Source organism: Pagrus major, chromosome 18 (genome assembly GCF_040436345.1).
Source record: "Pagrus major chromosome 18, Pma_NU_1.0".
Lineage (NCBI taxonomy): Eukaryota > Metazoa > Chordata > Actinopteri > Spariformes > Sparidae > Pagrus > Pagrus major.
In genome coordinates this window covers 36,392,756-36,408,221 of record NC_133232.1, presented here as the reverse complement: position 1 = coordinate 36,408,221, position 15,466 = coordinate 36,392,756, and the positions used below count along the sequence as shown (strand labels likewise).

The following is a 15,466-nucleotide window of genomic DNA, read 5'->3' as shown; positions in this document are numbered from 1 at the left end:
ACAGAAGCTGATTGATGTCTGCAAGTCTGAAATACAGTAGAGGCTGACAGCACTGACAAAGGCTGGACTGTGGCAGGAGAAGCAGGATCACAAGGAGATAAGGTACTCACTCAGTACGACCGGGACTGGAAGAGCACAAACAACATGTGATGGACAGGAGTTAATAAAGATGGAATAAAGAGGGTTTTTCTACAACTGCATTTATGCAGTTGTGGATTAAATTAGGATTTCTTTACAGCAACAAGGATTTAAACATTGTTGCATCAATGTGATCAGGTTACTTTTAAGATTTAAAATGACATTTATATATTTTGAATTTAGCCTTTTTAACAGATTCTCAATGAAAAGCTGACAAACACTTTCACTTCACAACAAACAGAATTTAAATTCTGAATGTAGGTGCTAACCATTAACCATTAACCATTAACCAACCAACCAACCAACCATTCAATGGCAATATCCCAGACTCCCTTACAAATATGCTCAATTTTGAGACTTGTTGCATTTGGAGAAACTATATAAACTTATGAAATGCTGTCTACAACTCATTCTGAACTATTTGGGCCGACTTATTAATTCGTCAAACGTTATACATGAAGATATTTCTGTCTCTGGGCAAAAAAGGTAAAATTGAATAAATTAAATAAAAAATAAAAAGCCTATTGATGGTTTCAGAGGCCTCCAACTGCTGCTAATGAAAATGAGTCTAAAAAATAGGACATAATCGTATATACTTTTAGATCTTATTCATCAGATGTTTTTAACAAAATGAACTGAAGGTGGTTTGTTGCTACAATCTGCCCACACAGCAGTTTGATACACACCAGGCTGGTTGTTGAAGTCCAGGATGCGGTGGTGAGACTGCAGCAGGTCTGGGTTTGATGACGACAGGTTGCCACTGACGGGCAGAGGTGGTGGGATCTGTTTGGACTGCTTCATCCCCACAATGCTGTCGTCCTGCGATTGGCCCACGCAAACGTCACTATGGAAACAAGAGGGAGAGCACGGGAGGGGTGAGACAGCAGTTCTGTCAACAAAAGGCAGGGGGCGACATTAGTGTGGGCAGGAGATGGAGAGCATCGACTGTTTTCTGCAAGAAATACACCCACATTTCACACCTGACACTGGGTTCAGTTTGTGTCAGTGAGCAGAAATATCATGTTGAGATCAGCTGCAGCTGGAACATTAGAATAAGTGAATGAGAAGCCCTCTGTCATCAGGGAAGAGTTACAAACACTCAGCACTGGCACAACTGAAAAGTTATTTTTTATTACAAACTTACTTTCAGTTCAGTATTTATCTGTGCGCTCTCAGCCGGATCACAGCTAAAATTCAGAAATGTTCTGAGTCATTATCAGCTAATGGCTGCGATGGCATCAGTGAAAATCTGTCTGATTCAGCTCAGCAAGTGATTGATCAGTCACACTGTGCACTCGCTTCCCATCAATCAGAGCGTCGCAATGTGATGAAAAAAGAAAGAAAACCAGAGTTTTACAATCTCAGAAAAGTCGAGACAAACAGCCTCATCAGCTGCAATCAAACGTAAAACAAAATCACAGCTTCCCGTCTGCACACTGCATACGATTAACCTGAAACTACAAGAAATCTACAAACTGTCTTTGACTCTCAGATGTCACATCTCTCTCTCTCTCATGCCTTTCGTATCAGAGCTGCACCTACTGGTTGATTGTCAATCAATCATTTCAGTCATTTTTCAAGCAAAAGTGTCAAACATTTGCTTCTTCGATGTGAGGGTTTGCTGCATTTCTTTGTCATTTATGATAGTAAATGAAGAGTCTTTGGTTTTTGGTCTGTTGGTTGGACAAAAAAAGAAATTTGGAGACATCACTTTGGTCTTTGGGAAATTGTGATGAGCATTTTTCTCAAGTTTTTGACATTTTATAGACTTAACAGTCGTGAAAATAATTGGCAGATAAATAGATAAAGGATGCTGGCTTATTACATATCCTTTAAATATTGCCAGCTACACTTGGAAAGCCATCCTGTGCAGTTTTTATATTTGGTTACGATTATTTTCTGGATAATAGAAGTTCTTCTTACTTGTACGGTTTAGGCGGCAGGATGCTGGTGAGCGTCTTGTCGAAGATCTTCTTCAGCTTGTTGCGTCCTCCCACCGTGTTGGTCTTTGCTTTCTTGCTGACCTTCTCCAGGCCCATCACCTGCTCCACGTCCACCGCCAGGTCGGGGATGGAGTAGCGGCTGGCCTTCTTGATGTCTCCGATCTTTGGAAGGTGGGGTGCGCCGTTCTTTCTGTCGTGTTCCTCCTCGCCGTCCAAATCGTGGTCGTGCTCTGGCCTGGTTAGCAGCTCTTTAAACACTGAATCAGAACATGGAGGAGACGAAAATTTGGTCAAGGGGAGATAAATATATTTTGTATTAATGAAAATACTATAAAAATCATTCAAAGTGACAGAGAGGAATATTCTCGCTCTTTTCTTTGAGTGTTTAAGCACTTCTGTCTCTTTCATTAAATAATAGGACCCAGGGTGGTTTGAATTATTGAATTTGGCTATAATTGATTTAAAACACCATTTCCGAACCCTTTTAAAACCGAGGAATCTTGACTTGTGAGTGCTGAGTAAGTGAAATCATGCACAAATTCACAAGAAAAGAGCAAAGATTTAATAGGTAAACCCTCACTTTACAAGAACACATGACAAAAGATCTCACACAATGCTGACAAGATTTCATATCCAAGAAATTTACCTAAAAGGTTTGTTTTCACAGTTATGGACAAGTGGGTGTTGTTCTTCAGAATCTCGTTGGCTTTGCTGAGCTGGACATTCTCAAAGTTCTGCCCATTGACCTCCAAGATCTGCAGACAGAAGAAGGAAGAAATATATCAGGTGCAGGCAGGTGATTGGTTAAGTGGACGACTCTCACCAGGACTTTCACTCTCACTGAGGTGAGTGGGTCCTCTCTCATAAAAACAAACCAAATCTAAAGCCACAGCTGCCTGTTATGTATGTGAATGAAGAAAGAATCAACAATGTGTTTTCTGCCTCAGTTAAACCTTGAACTCGTTACAGAGAACGAGCTCTGAACTCCATATTTCATCCAGTGAACAAAGAGGCCGTAAACTTCAATCCTCTGGCATGTTTTACATCGTGGCATTTAGTCCCACGCATGGTTTTGACATTAATGTGGGCCGTGTCACCTTCAAATTGTCTTTGCCTTAGCAGCTTGACCTTTGTATGTGAACCGGATATTTGCATTTCAACACAATCTGCTTTCCAGCCTTTGCCTCTTCCTCTTCAGTGGAAGAGGAAATCACCTCTGACAGGAGCTGAAGCACAGGCCATCCTCCGCTTCAGTGTGTGAGGCCAACACTGACTTACAAGACTAAATGTCTGTTTTGGGATCAGCAGCGATTGATGAGACATTACTTGGAGTTTACTGCTGCTAATGGCCCGATGACTGAACAAATGGCACTAATACCAAAGCTCTTAAATGATCAGTCCTGAGCGAATGATGGTTGAAAATGAAGCTGCTAAAGCTGGAAGGTGTGAGCGCGTATGAGAGAGTGAATGCTTCCAAGGATGTCAGCTTCCTCGCTTCCTTTTGGGGGAAACAGCTGCAGGGGATGTTTGGAGTCAAGAGGGCTTAACTCGCATCCAGACACTCTCAAGATGGTTTCAAGGATTAAGGGACTTTGCTTAAAGCCCTGAAGACCGCCGAGTGTGAAAACGGTTGAGAAGTCAAGTTGCGAGGAGCGAGCGCCAACACGGGCTCCCCGCCGCTACTGGGGAGTTCAATTCAAGACTTCTTTAAAGAACCTTTTTAATGGTAGTTAGAGGAAATGTAAAACCAATTTTACAAGAAAAATGAACTTCAACATGAGGAAAAAGAGCAATTTGAGTTCTGGCCTGTGTGACAGGAGGGATTTCTACTCACAACTGTGGCCTACAGACATGAAGAACTTGTGACTATGTTCAGCTGCATTTATAGTTTTACTCCCAAGATTTAACAACCTGCAGATAAACTCTTACAGCAGAAACCATGAATACTGTCCGACAAATTAAACTGCCCTCTATGTGTTCAAATTAGAAGGTGATGAAGATAATGTTACGGAGCATCTGTAGTTCCCCGACCACTCCTTAAAAGAAACAAAATATTTTATTTCTGGTTTGAATTCCTAACTTTCAGACACATTTATGTTTAGAGATCCAGATTTAGAAATTTTACTTTGGGACTGTTTCCTTCTCTTTCCGCTCATCCTTTGTCAGCAGAGTAGCTTGATTGTCTCTCTGTAGGTCATGTAGAGCTCAAACAATTAATCTATTAATTAATTAGTTGCCTACTACCAAATTAATCACAACCTATTTTAACTATTTCAGTTTCTTAACTGTGAATATTCTGGTTTCTTTGCTCATCTATGACAGTGAACTGAAAATCTTTGAGTCTCTTTCAAACAAGACATTTAAAGACATCCTCTTGGCCTTTGGGAAACACTGATTGACATTTTCACAATTTCCTGACATTTAATGGACCAAACAACTGATCGATTAATCAAGACGACCATCGGCAGATTAATCGACAATGAAATAATGGTTAGTTGCAGCCGTAACGTCATGATGTTGCACTGTCCAGTCGATGTTGAGTGTATTTATTGTACTGATGTAACTTTGGTCACTACAAGATTTTTTAAAAGAAAAGGACTTGAAAAGACTTGTTTCATTAATGAGCCTGTTCTGAAATTATCCCCACAGATATCTTACCTGATCTCCACGCTTAAGGCCGACTTCTGCTGCCTTGCTCCCTGCCTCAACAGCATCGATGAAGATGCGGAAACCTTTCTCCTGACCTCCGAGAAGGCTGAAGGCCAGAGGAGAGTCCCTGGACGGCTTGGTCAGTGTCACCAGCCGCGGCTTGGCTTTAGCAGCGCACGCTATATTTAACAGTCTGAGGTGCCCACACATTTTCTGGAGAGAAATCACAACACAGATATGAGGAAAAGTGCAGTAAATACATTTTTGTATGCTTGCGCTCTATGTAGCTGTTACACTTACTTCTTTCTCCAGATTGTTTTCGAACTCTTCCAGAAAGTGAGTCATGGCAGGGTCACCCTCAAAGTCATTGAAGTGATTGTTTACCCACAGCAAGACTACCCGTGTAACCTGGAGCAATCACATGATCAGCACAGGTCAACACACAGTTTACTGGTTGACTGGGAGTGTGCATTATGTAGTTTACGTCCTGACCTAAAAACGTCTATGGGCTCACAGAAACCCTCTGCTGAAGTGTGTTAGAGAGTCATTATGCATTCACTTGTGTGTAATTGCATTATGCAGCCTCCATTTTCTTGTCTCTGTCTCTGATTAATATTTGAATTATTTCCTGAGCTAATGCAGGTATACGGTGGTCCTGCTCACGTACCTTGTCCCTGAGACTGGGGTCGTGGAACCACTCCAGGAGCTTCTTGCCCACGACCATTGGGCTGGAGAGGAAGGTCCTGTAGGTCAACAGGAAGTCCTCGATGTAGGTGGGGTCCACCACTGAGTGTTCCTCCACCAGGTGCATGGTGAGACGCTCCGATGTGCCCTGAGGTTTTAAGTAACGTGGTTATTGGTTTAGAATACGTTTATATTCATTTTGTTTTTGGGTTTAAAAAAGTTGATTGGTCACCTTGATGACGATGTGTCCTTTCCTGGTGCCGGTGCGGTCCAGTTCACGGTGTTCCTTCACCATAACGATCTCCCCTTCCTCCTCGACCTTCTGCATGTTCTTCTCCACCTGGTTGAGGATGCAGCAGTAGTCCTGCTGGGCTATACACACAAACTGGACAAGACGGCGTAAAACAAGGATTAGAGAGAGATTTAATACTTTTGTTTATCCTGCTAAGAAGAAAGCATCTCTTGTGAGGTAGTTACACTGCTGAACTGAAACATAGAGTCAGGATCATTTAATGAGGGAGATGACATACATGTCATTTTTAGGATTTTAACAAGATCATAGAACTTTTTTGTGGAAAAAACCACATCAGAAAGATTTTACTAGTCAAAGTGCAGCGTTATATATCTATATCTATCTATATATATATATATATATATATATATATATATATATATATATATATATATATATATACACACACTCTCACATCATGTCTGGAAGGGATCTTTAAACATGTATGATATTTCTGGAACTGGAGCATCTTAATTCAAAGTTGAATCAATACAGCTGATAACAACCGACTAGAAAGAAACTCTGCATCGCACCCAAACTACTATCCCCCGTGATAAATTATGAAAAAGGTTTTTTACTGATTAGAAGCAAAGATTTTCTCATCCCAGCCACTGAGCCTGACGCTCAGCTCACGATGATTAAAAGACTGAAAACATTTCAGTGACTTTACTTTCTCTGTTCGGTACTTTACTCTGATCAAACACATGATCTAAATAGTGTGATCTTCACATGAGCTGACCTATTCTCTTTCAAAAATGCTTGTTTCTTACATTTAAGTGGATGCTGCAGCACGAAGCAAGTTTGTACTTCATGAGTGCAAACAGTGGGAGTGGGTCACAGTGGGATTTAATACCCAACATTACTGTGCTCTGCTCTTCACACTGAGATGCAGATGAAATGGACCCTTAACCCACTGGTACCCAGGCAGGAACATTTAGGAACATAGGGAGGTTCTGAACGGGTAATTGCGCTGACATTTAAACAGAAGCTTAGACTTGGACCAACTGACTAGTCTTTAACTATGAAAATGTTCATTTCGATCAAAATCGAGCACAATTTGATCTATAAGGTTAAATATTGTCCCACAAAATATTGTGTACATTACATCACAGATGTGACAGTTAACCCTCAAACATCCAGACAGGCGAAAGCAGATAAAAAATAGATATTTTTCCAAAATGTTTCATTTCTTTTGAGCCACTAATATGTTTTAAAAGCTCATGTAAAGTGGAGTTTCTCAGCTTTTCAGTGGTATCACACAATAATATTATAAGAAATGACTGTAACTTGCTGAGGAAACGTCGGATGTAGACAAAAATTCATATGGAAGTCTAAAATATCCAAGTACATCTTTTTAAATAATAACAAAAAAAAAACCTCTGAAACCTAAAATACATGATGACTCTAGAACAGAGTAGGAAAAACAAAATAAATACAGAGTCAGGCACCCCAAAAATTGTTCCTCGGCAGCAACACTGCCGAAGAGTCATCAACTAGTGGTCTAATCACGCACATCAGTAATTTACAACCAAATCCTACCTGGCAGTCGTCCACCTTGGTCTTCATGACGCCCTTCATGTATTCCTTCTCCATTGTTGGTGAGACCCCAAAACTGTTCCCCATGCACAGGATCTCTGTCCGGCTGTCGGGGTACGTCACCTCCACCGAACCGTTCAGGATCACCGACCACGAGTCCAGCTGGAGTCAAAACACACGATTAGAGCAGTTAGATGTGAAAGAAGAAAAGGAAACACTTGAAACACTACAACAACAATAACTTTTGTAGATCACAGTTTAGTCAAGTAATATTCCCAGCAGCTGGTGTCTCTTAATGAGTCAAAGTTATTTATCAAAAGAAGCATATGCAGACACTGCAAGGGAACTGCTGCACTAACAGATGGTTGTTTTACTTTCCTCAGAGGGATACAGCTATACAAGTGGATTATTAGAGCTAAATAGGATATGTTGCAATAAACTCAAAGTTGAAAAAGCATATATTTTATCCTTTTGAAGCAACAAGGATGTTTTTAAGAATTCCTGAAAAGCAGACATTTGAGTTTCACATATTTTTCCCCAACAGCAACAATACGCTCAGTGAACCCTGAATTCTCCACGACCGCACATTTACTAAAGTGTCCCGGCCTTCGAGGCAATGTCTGCTCTTCACTGTTTGAGTGCATCACGGCAAAAACCGAGCAAATTGTCTTCACTGAAACTCGTGTCGTGTCTTCACCAGAGACGCAAAGAATAAGTGATGCCTGCTTTAGTTGCCTAAGGGATCCTAGAAAGGCTTGCTGATAAGGGCTGTCCGCCATTCAGGTTTAATAGAGCAGAAAAAAACATCAAATGGAAGAAGAAAGATTCATTGGTGTGAAGGTTCAGCTCTCTCGACACACACACACACACACACACACACACACACACACACACACACATAGAGAGAGAATTAAAGGCAGGTCACAAGACAGGGCTGATGTGTGCATGAATAACACACCTCCTCTCCATCATTGAGAACGATGGTGCCGGCGCGTTCGACCACAGCGAAAACCATGACGGCGCAGAGTTCCCTCCTCACTGACATGGTCATGTTGGCAAATGCTGGCAGTTGATGCATGAACTCCAGTAATTGCTCTGTGAGAGGGAAAGAGGAGAGACAGCGGAGGAAGTGGAGGAGGTTTAGAAAAAAAGAGCAAACACCCAGCGTCTTGACACCCAGAGGAGAGAAAGAGGACAAGGCAGCGCTGCTCTTGGCAGGCCTGCAGTGCCCTCGCTTCCAGCCAAGAAGGCACGAGCTGCAGGCTGAGCATCAGAACGGATCGTCACCACAGTGAATAGCCAACAGAGGAATCATTATCAGGAGAACATAAAGCCAAATATCAATAGCATTGATATAAACGATCAAGGTGAGCCAAGAATAACTGCTGACACTTGACCTCAATGACCTCAGTGTGAGATAAAGAACTTAATCACAGACGCTGAATCCAAAATTGTATTTCCTGCTCTGTCAGGTATGATCACGTTTAAAGGATGAGTTAGACAAAATGACAAAACAAAATCTAACCCAGGAAACATATTTTCTGGCTTTGTTGCATGTCAGTTTCTTTGTATGGCCAAAAGCATTTAAAAATCACATTAGGGCTGCAAGCAGTGATTGTCTCCTCGTTACTTCCCACCTGTTTTATTTGACCAACAGCTCAAAACTCAAATATAAACCGTTTACTCTCATATATAATAAAGAAATTCAGTGAATCCTAAAGCTAGAGCTACCATTTCTGCTGACAAACACAATTTCTAGAACACTGTTACTTGCATTTCATTTTCTGTTGCTGCTGCTACATGACATCTGAACAACAGCAAAGCAACCTGCCTTTCAGAGACAAGTTTCATGTTACTCTAGATAATCCACAGACTTCACTGTGAGCACTTTTTCAAGGGACGATTTCTTCAGTAGAAAGTCTAGTGAAAACTGTCAGTAAGGTCTGTGGATCAAGCAGAGCATCCAGGATGTTGTTTTTGTGAAGACAAGTCGCTGTTCTTTTTTTATCAAATGTCATTTCTCGTTGTTTTAAGCAGCACATACACAATTATTTTCACCTGCTTTGCACTGAGGTTGTTCATGAAGCACTTTCAAGGTACTTAAACCAAAATATTCCAGACCCTAGAAGCCTTTTATCATCGCATCTAAAATGCAACTTTGATAAAATGAAGTCAGAGAAATCCTTTATACCCAAAGAAATCATTGTACTTTACTTTGTCACTGTGTTCATTTTACCAGCTGTTTATATTAACGTTGATCACATGTTTTGATCCTAATTATTCAATGCTAATCCAGGGTTAGTCTGGTGTGAGACACCAGGAGACAAACTAATAAGATGATGGGATAAGAACATTAAAGATATTTGGTTTACGAGAGAGATTGTGTTGATGAAACACGTTGACACACGTTGATAATCGAGCAGTTTTCAAATTAGAGCTGGACGATATGGCCTTAAAATCACATTGTAATGTTTTTAGGCTTTATCATGATAAATATCTCATATCTCCATGCTTTGAAATCTCCTCAAAAATATATTTTAGGATGACTAAAATATTAACACAATGAGCTTATTGATAAAACATCATCAGTAATGTGGATATAATGACTGAATAACTGGGTAAAAACAAGTATTAGAACAGTCTGTTCAGAACACGACATCACTTTACTGTAATAAAGCCTTTACAACTAGGAAGAGACAACACTTATGTCATATCACGATATAACAATATCCAAAATCATTTAATCTCAAATTCTGATAATGTTATAATATCGATATATCATCCAGCCCTAAACTGAAATCAAGCGTATTTCTGACCTTGAAAACCTTGAAAATATAACAGTGAAAACTAAGCTTTTTCCAAACTGTTATGACTTTGCATGATATTTCAGAGCAGGATATTTTAAAACCTAAGATGGCTAGTGGTACATAAGGGCTTATATCGTTTTATTATCTAGGTGAACGGGTTTAACACTGGTTGTATTGGACTGGGTGTGTCACTGAGGGAAACACTGTGTACAATCCAAGACATTCTGCAGCTACACTGAGCTCCTCTCTCTCCACATCTACCAACCCGCTCTCCCCTCCTGGCCGGCCAGCAGCAGCAGCAGCAGTCTGGCGTTCTGGCTGACCTGTGCTTGGCATGGCAACAGCGTTGTGTGTGAAGCTGCGGAAGCACTGAAAGTTTAATGTGCTGGGAGAGGTGAGGCGAGAGGATGTGCCGGAGTGACCTAGAAAAGCCTGCCGGCGGAGGGAGGGGTGTACCGCGGGGGGAATCAGCCAAGAGGGGGGAGGGGGAGAACGGTTGGCACTCGCTCTCTGCATCCAGAGCATCATCCTCCCCCAGTCCACATCTGTAGCTAAGCTCTGAGAGAGTGTGTACTTGTTTTTTTAAACATGCCTATCATTATCATTGGAGTTGAGTCATAGCTTTAAGGGATATGATACCGCGAGCCTGGTGTGGCTTTGAGAATTACTCGAAAGCTACATCGTAAACGAGAGAGGGAAGGCTTCAGACGAATGTAAATTTATTGTGACCGATTTAAATAAGAAAGGAGGGTGTGGCTTTCATACAGCACTAAAATTATTCTAAAATTGGGGCAGGAAGTACAGTCTCAGCCGGGAACAACGCTGCTTGTGTTTTTCACCGATATCTTTGAAAACAGACCGTTCTCTAAAGAAGTCTAGCAAAGATGCGACTGTAAGGCGTGCACAGAAATAGACGGGGTATTTTTAAAAGTTAACACTGCGTTTACAATAGTGTGATTCATAAACTGTACTGAGACACAAACACTATTCCACATTCACAGTTTGTTAGAGCACAATACAGCCCCTGACTGGTCTCTCACCTATGTCATCGTCAGTTCTGTCCATGGGGTCCTTCTCCAGACAGTCCCGCACAATGTCCCGGCTCATGAGGGGGTCCGACGCTCGCTCGATGTCCTCCTCATCGTCATCCTCCTCCGAGTCGACGGCGGTCTCTGGCAAGCCGCTCAGGTCCATGTCGCCTGGTTCGTTTTCTGTGGCCTGGAATAAATACACAGGTGAGAAATGAGTCAGTTATCTGCGTTTAGAGCTCAACAAGGTGAGGGATCTGGTGTCTCCATCCAACGCCAGCAGTTGGCAAACAGCATGACCACACAGTCCAGATGGACCAGTGTGTCCATCTATGTCTACCTACCTGCTCATTACAAACAATACTTTGGGTTGTCAGCTACATTCCTGAAAAGCGAATAAATTGTTGGCAGTTGCTGACCAAGCAAGTGACCAAACTCGTGTTCAGCTGTCAAAACTCAGACAGAGTAAACTCATTTGCAAACAGCCAGTGTAAAAATCAGCATACTGAGCATACAGGGGTGCTGGTCGCATCACATACACACACTGCTGAGATCATTTTATAGTACAAACATCAGCTGCGACACAGTGCGTTCCCAACCACAAGCAACATAAAAAAGGAGCCTCTGTAAAACTGTTATACACATTTGACCCATTTCATGAAATAGATTAGAGGTATTCAGTACAGTATGAGAAAGACAGGCGTCAACACTGCATACCAAACAGTCTGCTATGCATAGTAACAAGCTAATTAACTCTCAACTTTCCTCTCCTCCCCCTCCTCAAACTCCACCGCCTGCCTCGCAGCCAGATCCTGTTCTTTGAAAGCACGAAGATGAAATACGAGCGGAGCTGGGAAAAATGAATCGAGATGAAGAGCAAAAGTAATGAAATTACTTGTGCAGGAGTGATACTAATGGAGTTCCTCTGCTATCATCAAAGAATCTGTAAATGACAGAGGGGCCATATCGCCTGCTGGTTCATGCTCACAAACATGAAACCTTCTCACAAACCAAAGCGGGACTAAAAGCATCCGCTTCCTCCACCCTCACCACACAAAAACACCTTCTTACCTCGATATGAAGCCCAACCTTCTTAACAGAAAGAGAAGAAAAGGTCGCCTTTGCAAATTGTCCACAAAATCCCAGAGCGAGACGCATCTTCACCTCCCAGACTGTCAGCCTGCTTTTAATTTTTCAGAGTCCCCGTGCCTGGTCTCTCACTGAAACCCTATGTCATTTCTGCTTAAACGCCATGTGCAAAAGGCTCATTAATGATTCAGGCCTGTGTCTGAGTGGCCATTTGGGCGTCACCAGTGCACACACCCTGGTGGGCGGGGCAGATTATCTGGTTGTATGAGTCCTTTTGACAGTGGAGAGAGCAGCACATCTTATCTCCAAATTAAATAAATCAAAAACAAGGACTTCTTCCATAAATTTTAACAGCATTCCCTGGACACCTTTTGTCCTAAAACCACAGACAGCTGAATATTCATTGCTCATTATCTACAGATGGACTGAGGACACTGCACTACACAGGAACACCACACTTGTAATCAGCAGTAAATATCTCAAGGAACACAGGACATAAATCTGTGTAAGGATGCATATTCCTTCATGGATGCCTCAGTGACTTTATTTTATTGTAACAGGTTGTAAAAACATCTGAGAGCCAGCCTGCTGTATGTAAATACCGGCTGCCTGTCTGCCTTTGTATTCGTGCGCACGCTCGTTTTCGTGTCATCTATGCATCAAAAATCCATAAATGTGCAGTAAGCATTAAGAGTCAGTGGGCAAGTCAGGTGCTGTTAATATTTCATCAGGGCTATTCTTGGATCAATGCTTTCAAAGTCCTTCTGAAGGACCAATTTCATGATTTATTCATAACAAAACAGTGTGCCATGTTGCCGCTGACGTGAGAGTGATGCGGACTCTTCACGGGGTGCTTCAATTGTAGAGGCCGCAGGAGGCAGTGAGAGAGATCACAGCTGCAGGGTGGACCATCACACATCTGTACCTCTACCTGCTCTGCAATTCTTGAAAATGCTGAAAAAAATCAACACTTTATTTACTTGTGCCATCAACTTCCTGTGGTCTCAAGTGTAAAGAGACCACAGGAAGGTATCTGCTTATTTAAAAACTCCCCAAGTGAAGACCAGAAGCACCGCTGGTGATCTACTGCACCACATTATTGAGTCTAAACCTGCAGGGTGCGACTTTAGCTAACGATAAAAAAGTAATGTTGCGTAAAACAAACAGTTTGGGGACTTGTGGCGGGTACCCTGGGATAGTAAGAGATGGATTTTAATCCTTTCCTCCATTTTTAATGCTTAAACATTTTAATTATGTGTGCTGATTGTGAGTGGACTGAACGTAAGGGAGGGAGGGCTCGTGATCAGAAACCCTGCAGACCGGCTGATAAAAGTAAAAGACAACTTATCGACTTTATTTAACAACTTCCACTTAATCCTTGTTAAAGGGGTGGTGCGCTGGTACCCCGAGCAGTGTTAAGATAAATCTGAGAAGTCAGAAGATGATTAAGACGAGAGGGAAATAAGAAATATTTCTGCTAAATAATTTTAGAGAATTTTCTGTTCAGACGTTCGTGCCAATTATTGGATGATTTTACTTCTTCAGGCCTCTAAAACTTATTCAAATGAAACTTTGAAAAACATTTTGTTCATTTAAACTGATCACAACCCAAAGACATAAATATGCAAACAGTTACACGCATGGTTGATATGAAAGTGGGAACTGCTGCTCGAAAACTGTGGTTGAATTGAAACAGGGCTGTAACTACGGCTTTTCTTCATTATCAAATGATCAAGTGATTATTTTCTCAATTATTTGATTAATCCTTTGGTCTATAAAATGTCAAAACTGCTGAAATATGCCTCCGACAATATTCCAGAGACAAAAATGACATTGTTTCATCCAACTAACAGTCCAAAGCCCTAAAATATCCAGTTCACAATCATAAAACACAAAGAAAAACAACAAATCCTCAAATTTGGGGTATGTTTGGCATTATTCTACAAAAAGGACTCAAACGATTAAAAGATTATCAAAATAGTTAAAGATTATTGTTCATATCAATCAACGTATTGTTTCAGCTCAGCGTTCACGTGGGACTGTGAAGAAAAGTGCACCAGAAAAACAGCTTTCATACTTTCATACAACAGAAACTTCCAACAGGTAATCCAGATGTAGCACACACACGCACACACACACGTACACACACACACACACACACACGCATGCACGCACACACGCACACACGCACGTACAGTAAGTAGATCACCAGTGAGCTGAGCAGACAAGTTTGATCACGTGACACTGAGACTGAGACAAAGCAAGTTAAAGCGACGTGTCTGAGCAGATTCAGCGCTCACAGACAGCAGCTGCTGCTACAGGTAGATTACAAGCTGTTAGAGGAGACAAGGCAGAGAAAACAGGACAGTGTGTTTCAGAGAGAAATCAAGAGAGCTGCTAGCAGATGGCTCTAAGACCAGGATCACAGATTGGGGACAGTAGAGCCTGTTCAACCTGCCCCAGCCAGCCACAGCATGGCCTAACATACACAACACACGCTCATACAGGCCTCACACGCAATTATAAAGCTGTATTCAAACAGTTTGAACTAATGCCACGGCAGCACACAAACACACGCCAAGAAGAGGTCCGTACGACACAAAGTGAGTCCGACTGATGCCCCGGAGCATTGTCACAAGCACGCACACGCAAACAAACATACACACACACAAATAGGCACACAGCAGGTGACAGTATTAGGAGCCAATAGGGTGGGTGCTCTGTGTTAAGAGGATTAGTTGCAGGGTTTGGGTCAAGTCCACAGTCACGAGATTTTGTGTGTGTGTGTTCTTTTGAGCTGAATCGTGTTTTATTTACCTCTGGAGGTAAAGGTTGATGGAAAAATTTTAAAATTCCCCTTTATTCTTTCTTCAGTGTTACTTATTTATTACCTTAGTCACACTCTAACCACAAAAACATGCTCGTCTTTGTAATGTTTTAGCATTAAAAATGCTCATAGAGCTCGTTATCACTCGAGATTGTACGTCACTGCTCCCCAGGAGCTCTGTATTTTTCTTTGAGGTGATGAGAGGCAGAGAGCTGGAGTCAGGATGTAGGCTGGACCACCTGCTCGCTGCCGCCGGCCTGTCTGCTCGTCCCCCGCTGAGCAGTGACAGTGTCCTATTAGTGTCTTATAGCTCATTTGTCTGCCAAGCTTTTACAGTCTTTCCCAAATTCTCTTGTCCTACATAACAAGACTAACCTGGTGTCCCTGAGGTACATTTGTCATTTCACCAAGGAGAGCTTCATCGTTTTGGAACAATATGGCCTGGACCCGGATCCATGTAGATTGGGTAAGAA

General features: G+C 41.9%; 1 protein-coding gene across 6 annotated transcripts in view; it reads right to left on the bottom strand.

Moving 5' to 3' along the window:
* Positions 1-15,466, bottom strand: part of rapgef2b (Rap guanine nucleotide exchange factor 2b) — a 121,928-nt gene that overhangs the window by 13,303 nt on the left and 93,159 nt on the right. For 5 of the 6 annotated variants that reach the window (XM_073486382.1, XM_073486386.1, XM_073486384.1 and 2 more), the window contains 11 exons: positions 11,090-11,267; positions 8,201-8,337; positions 7,246-7,404; positions 5,647-5,799; positions 5,398-5,562; positions 5,031-5,138; positions 4,740-4,943; positions 2,728-2,836; positions 2,062-2,338; positions 825-982; positions 111-125 (listed from right to left, as the gene is read on the bottom strand). In XM_073486382.1, coding sequence (XP_073342483.1) covers positions 111-125; positions 825-982; positions 2,062-2,338; positions 2,728-2,836; positions 4,740-4,943; positions 5,031-5,138; positions 5,398-5,562; positions 5,647-5,799; positions 7,246-7,404; positions 8,201-8,337; positions 11,090-11,267 — 1,663 coding nt within the window. The remainder of the gene's footprint in view (positions 1-110; positions 126-824; positions 983-2,061; positions 2,339-2,727; positions 2,837-4,739; positions 4,944-5,030; positions 5,139-5,397; positions 5,563-5,646; positions 5,800-7,245; positions 7,405-8,200; positions 8,338-11,089; positions 11,268-15,466) is intronic. The other variant, XM_073486383.1, reaches the window with a different exon arrangement.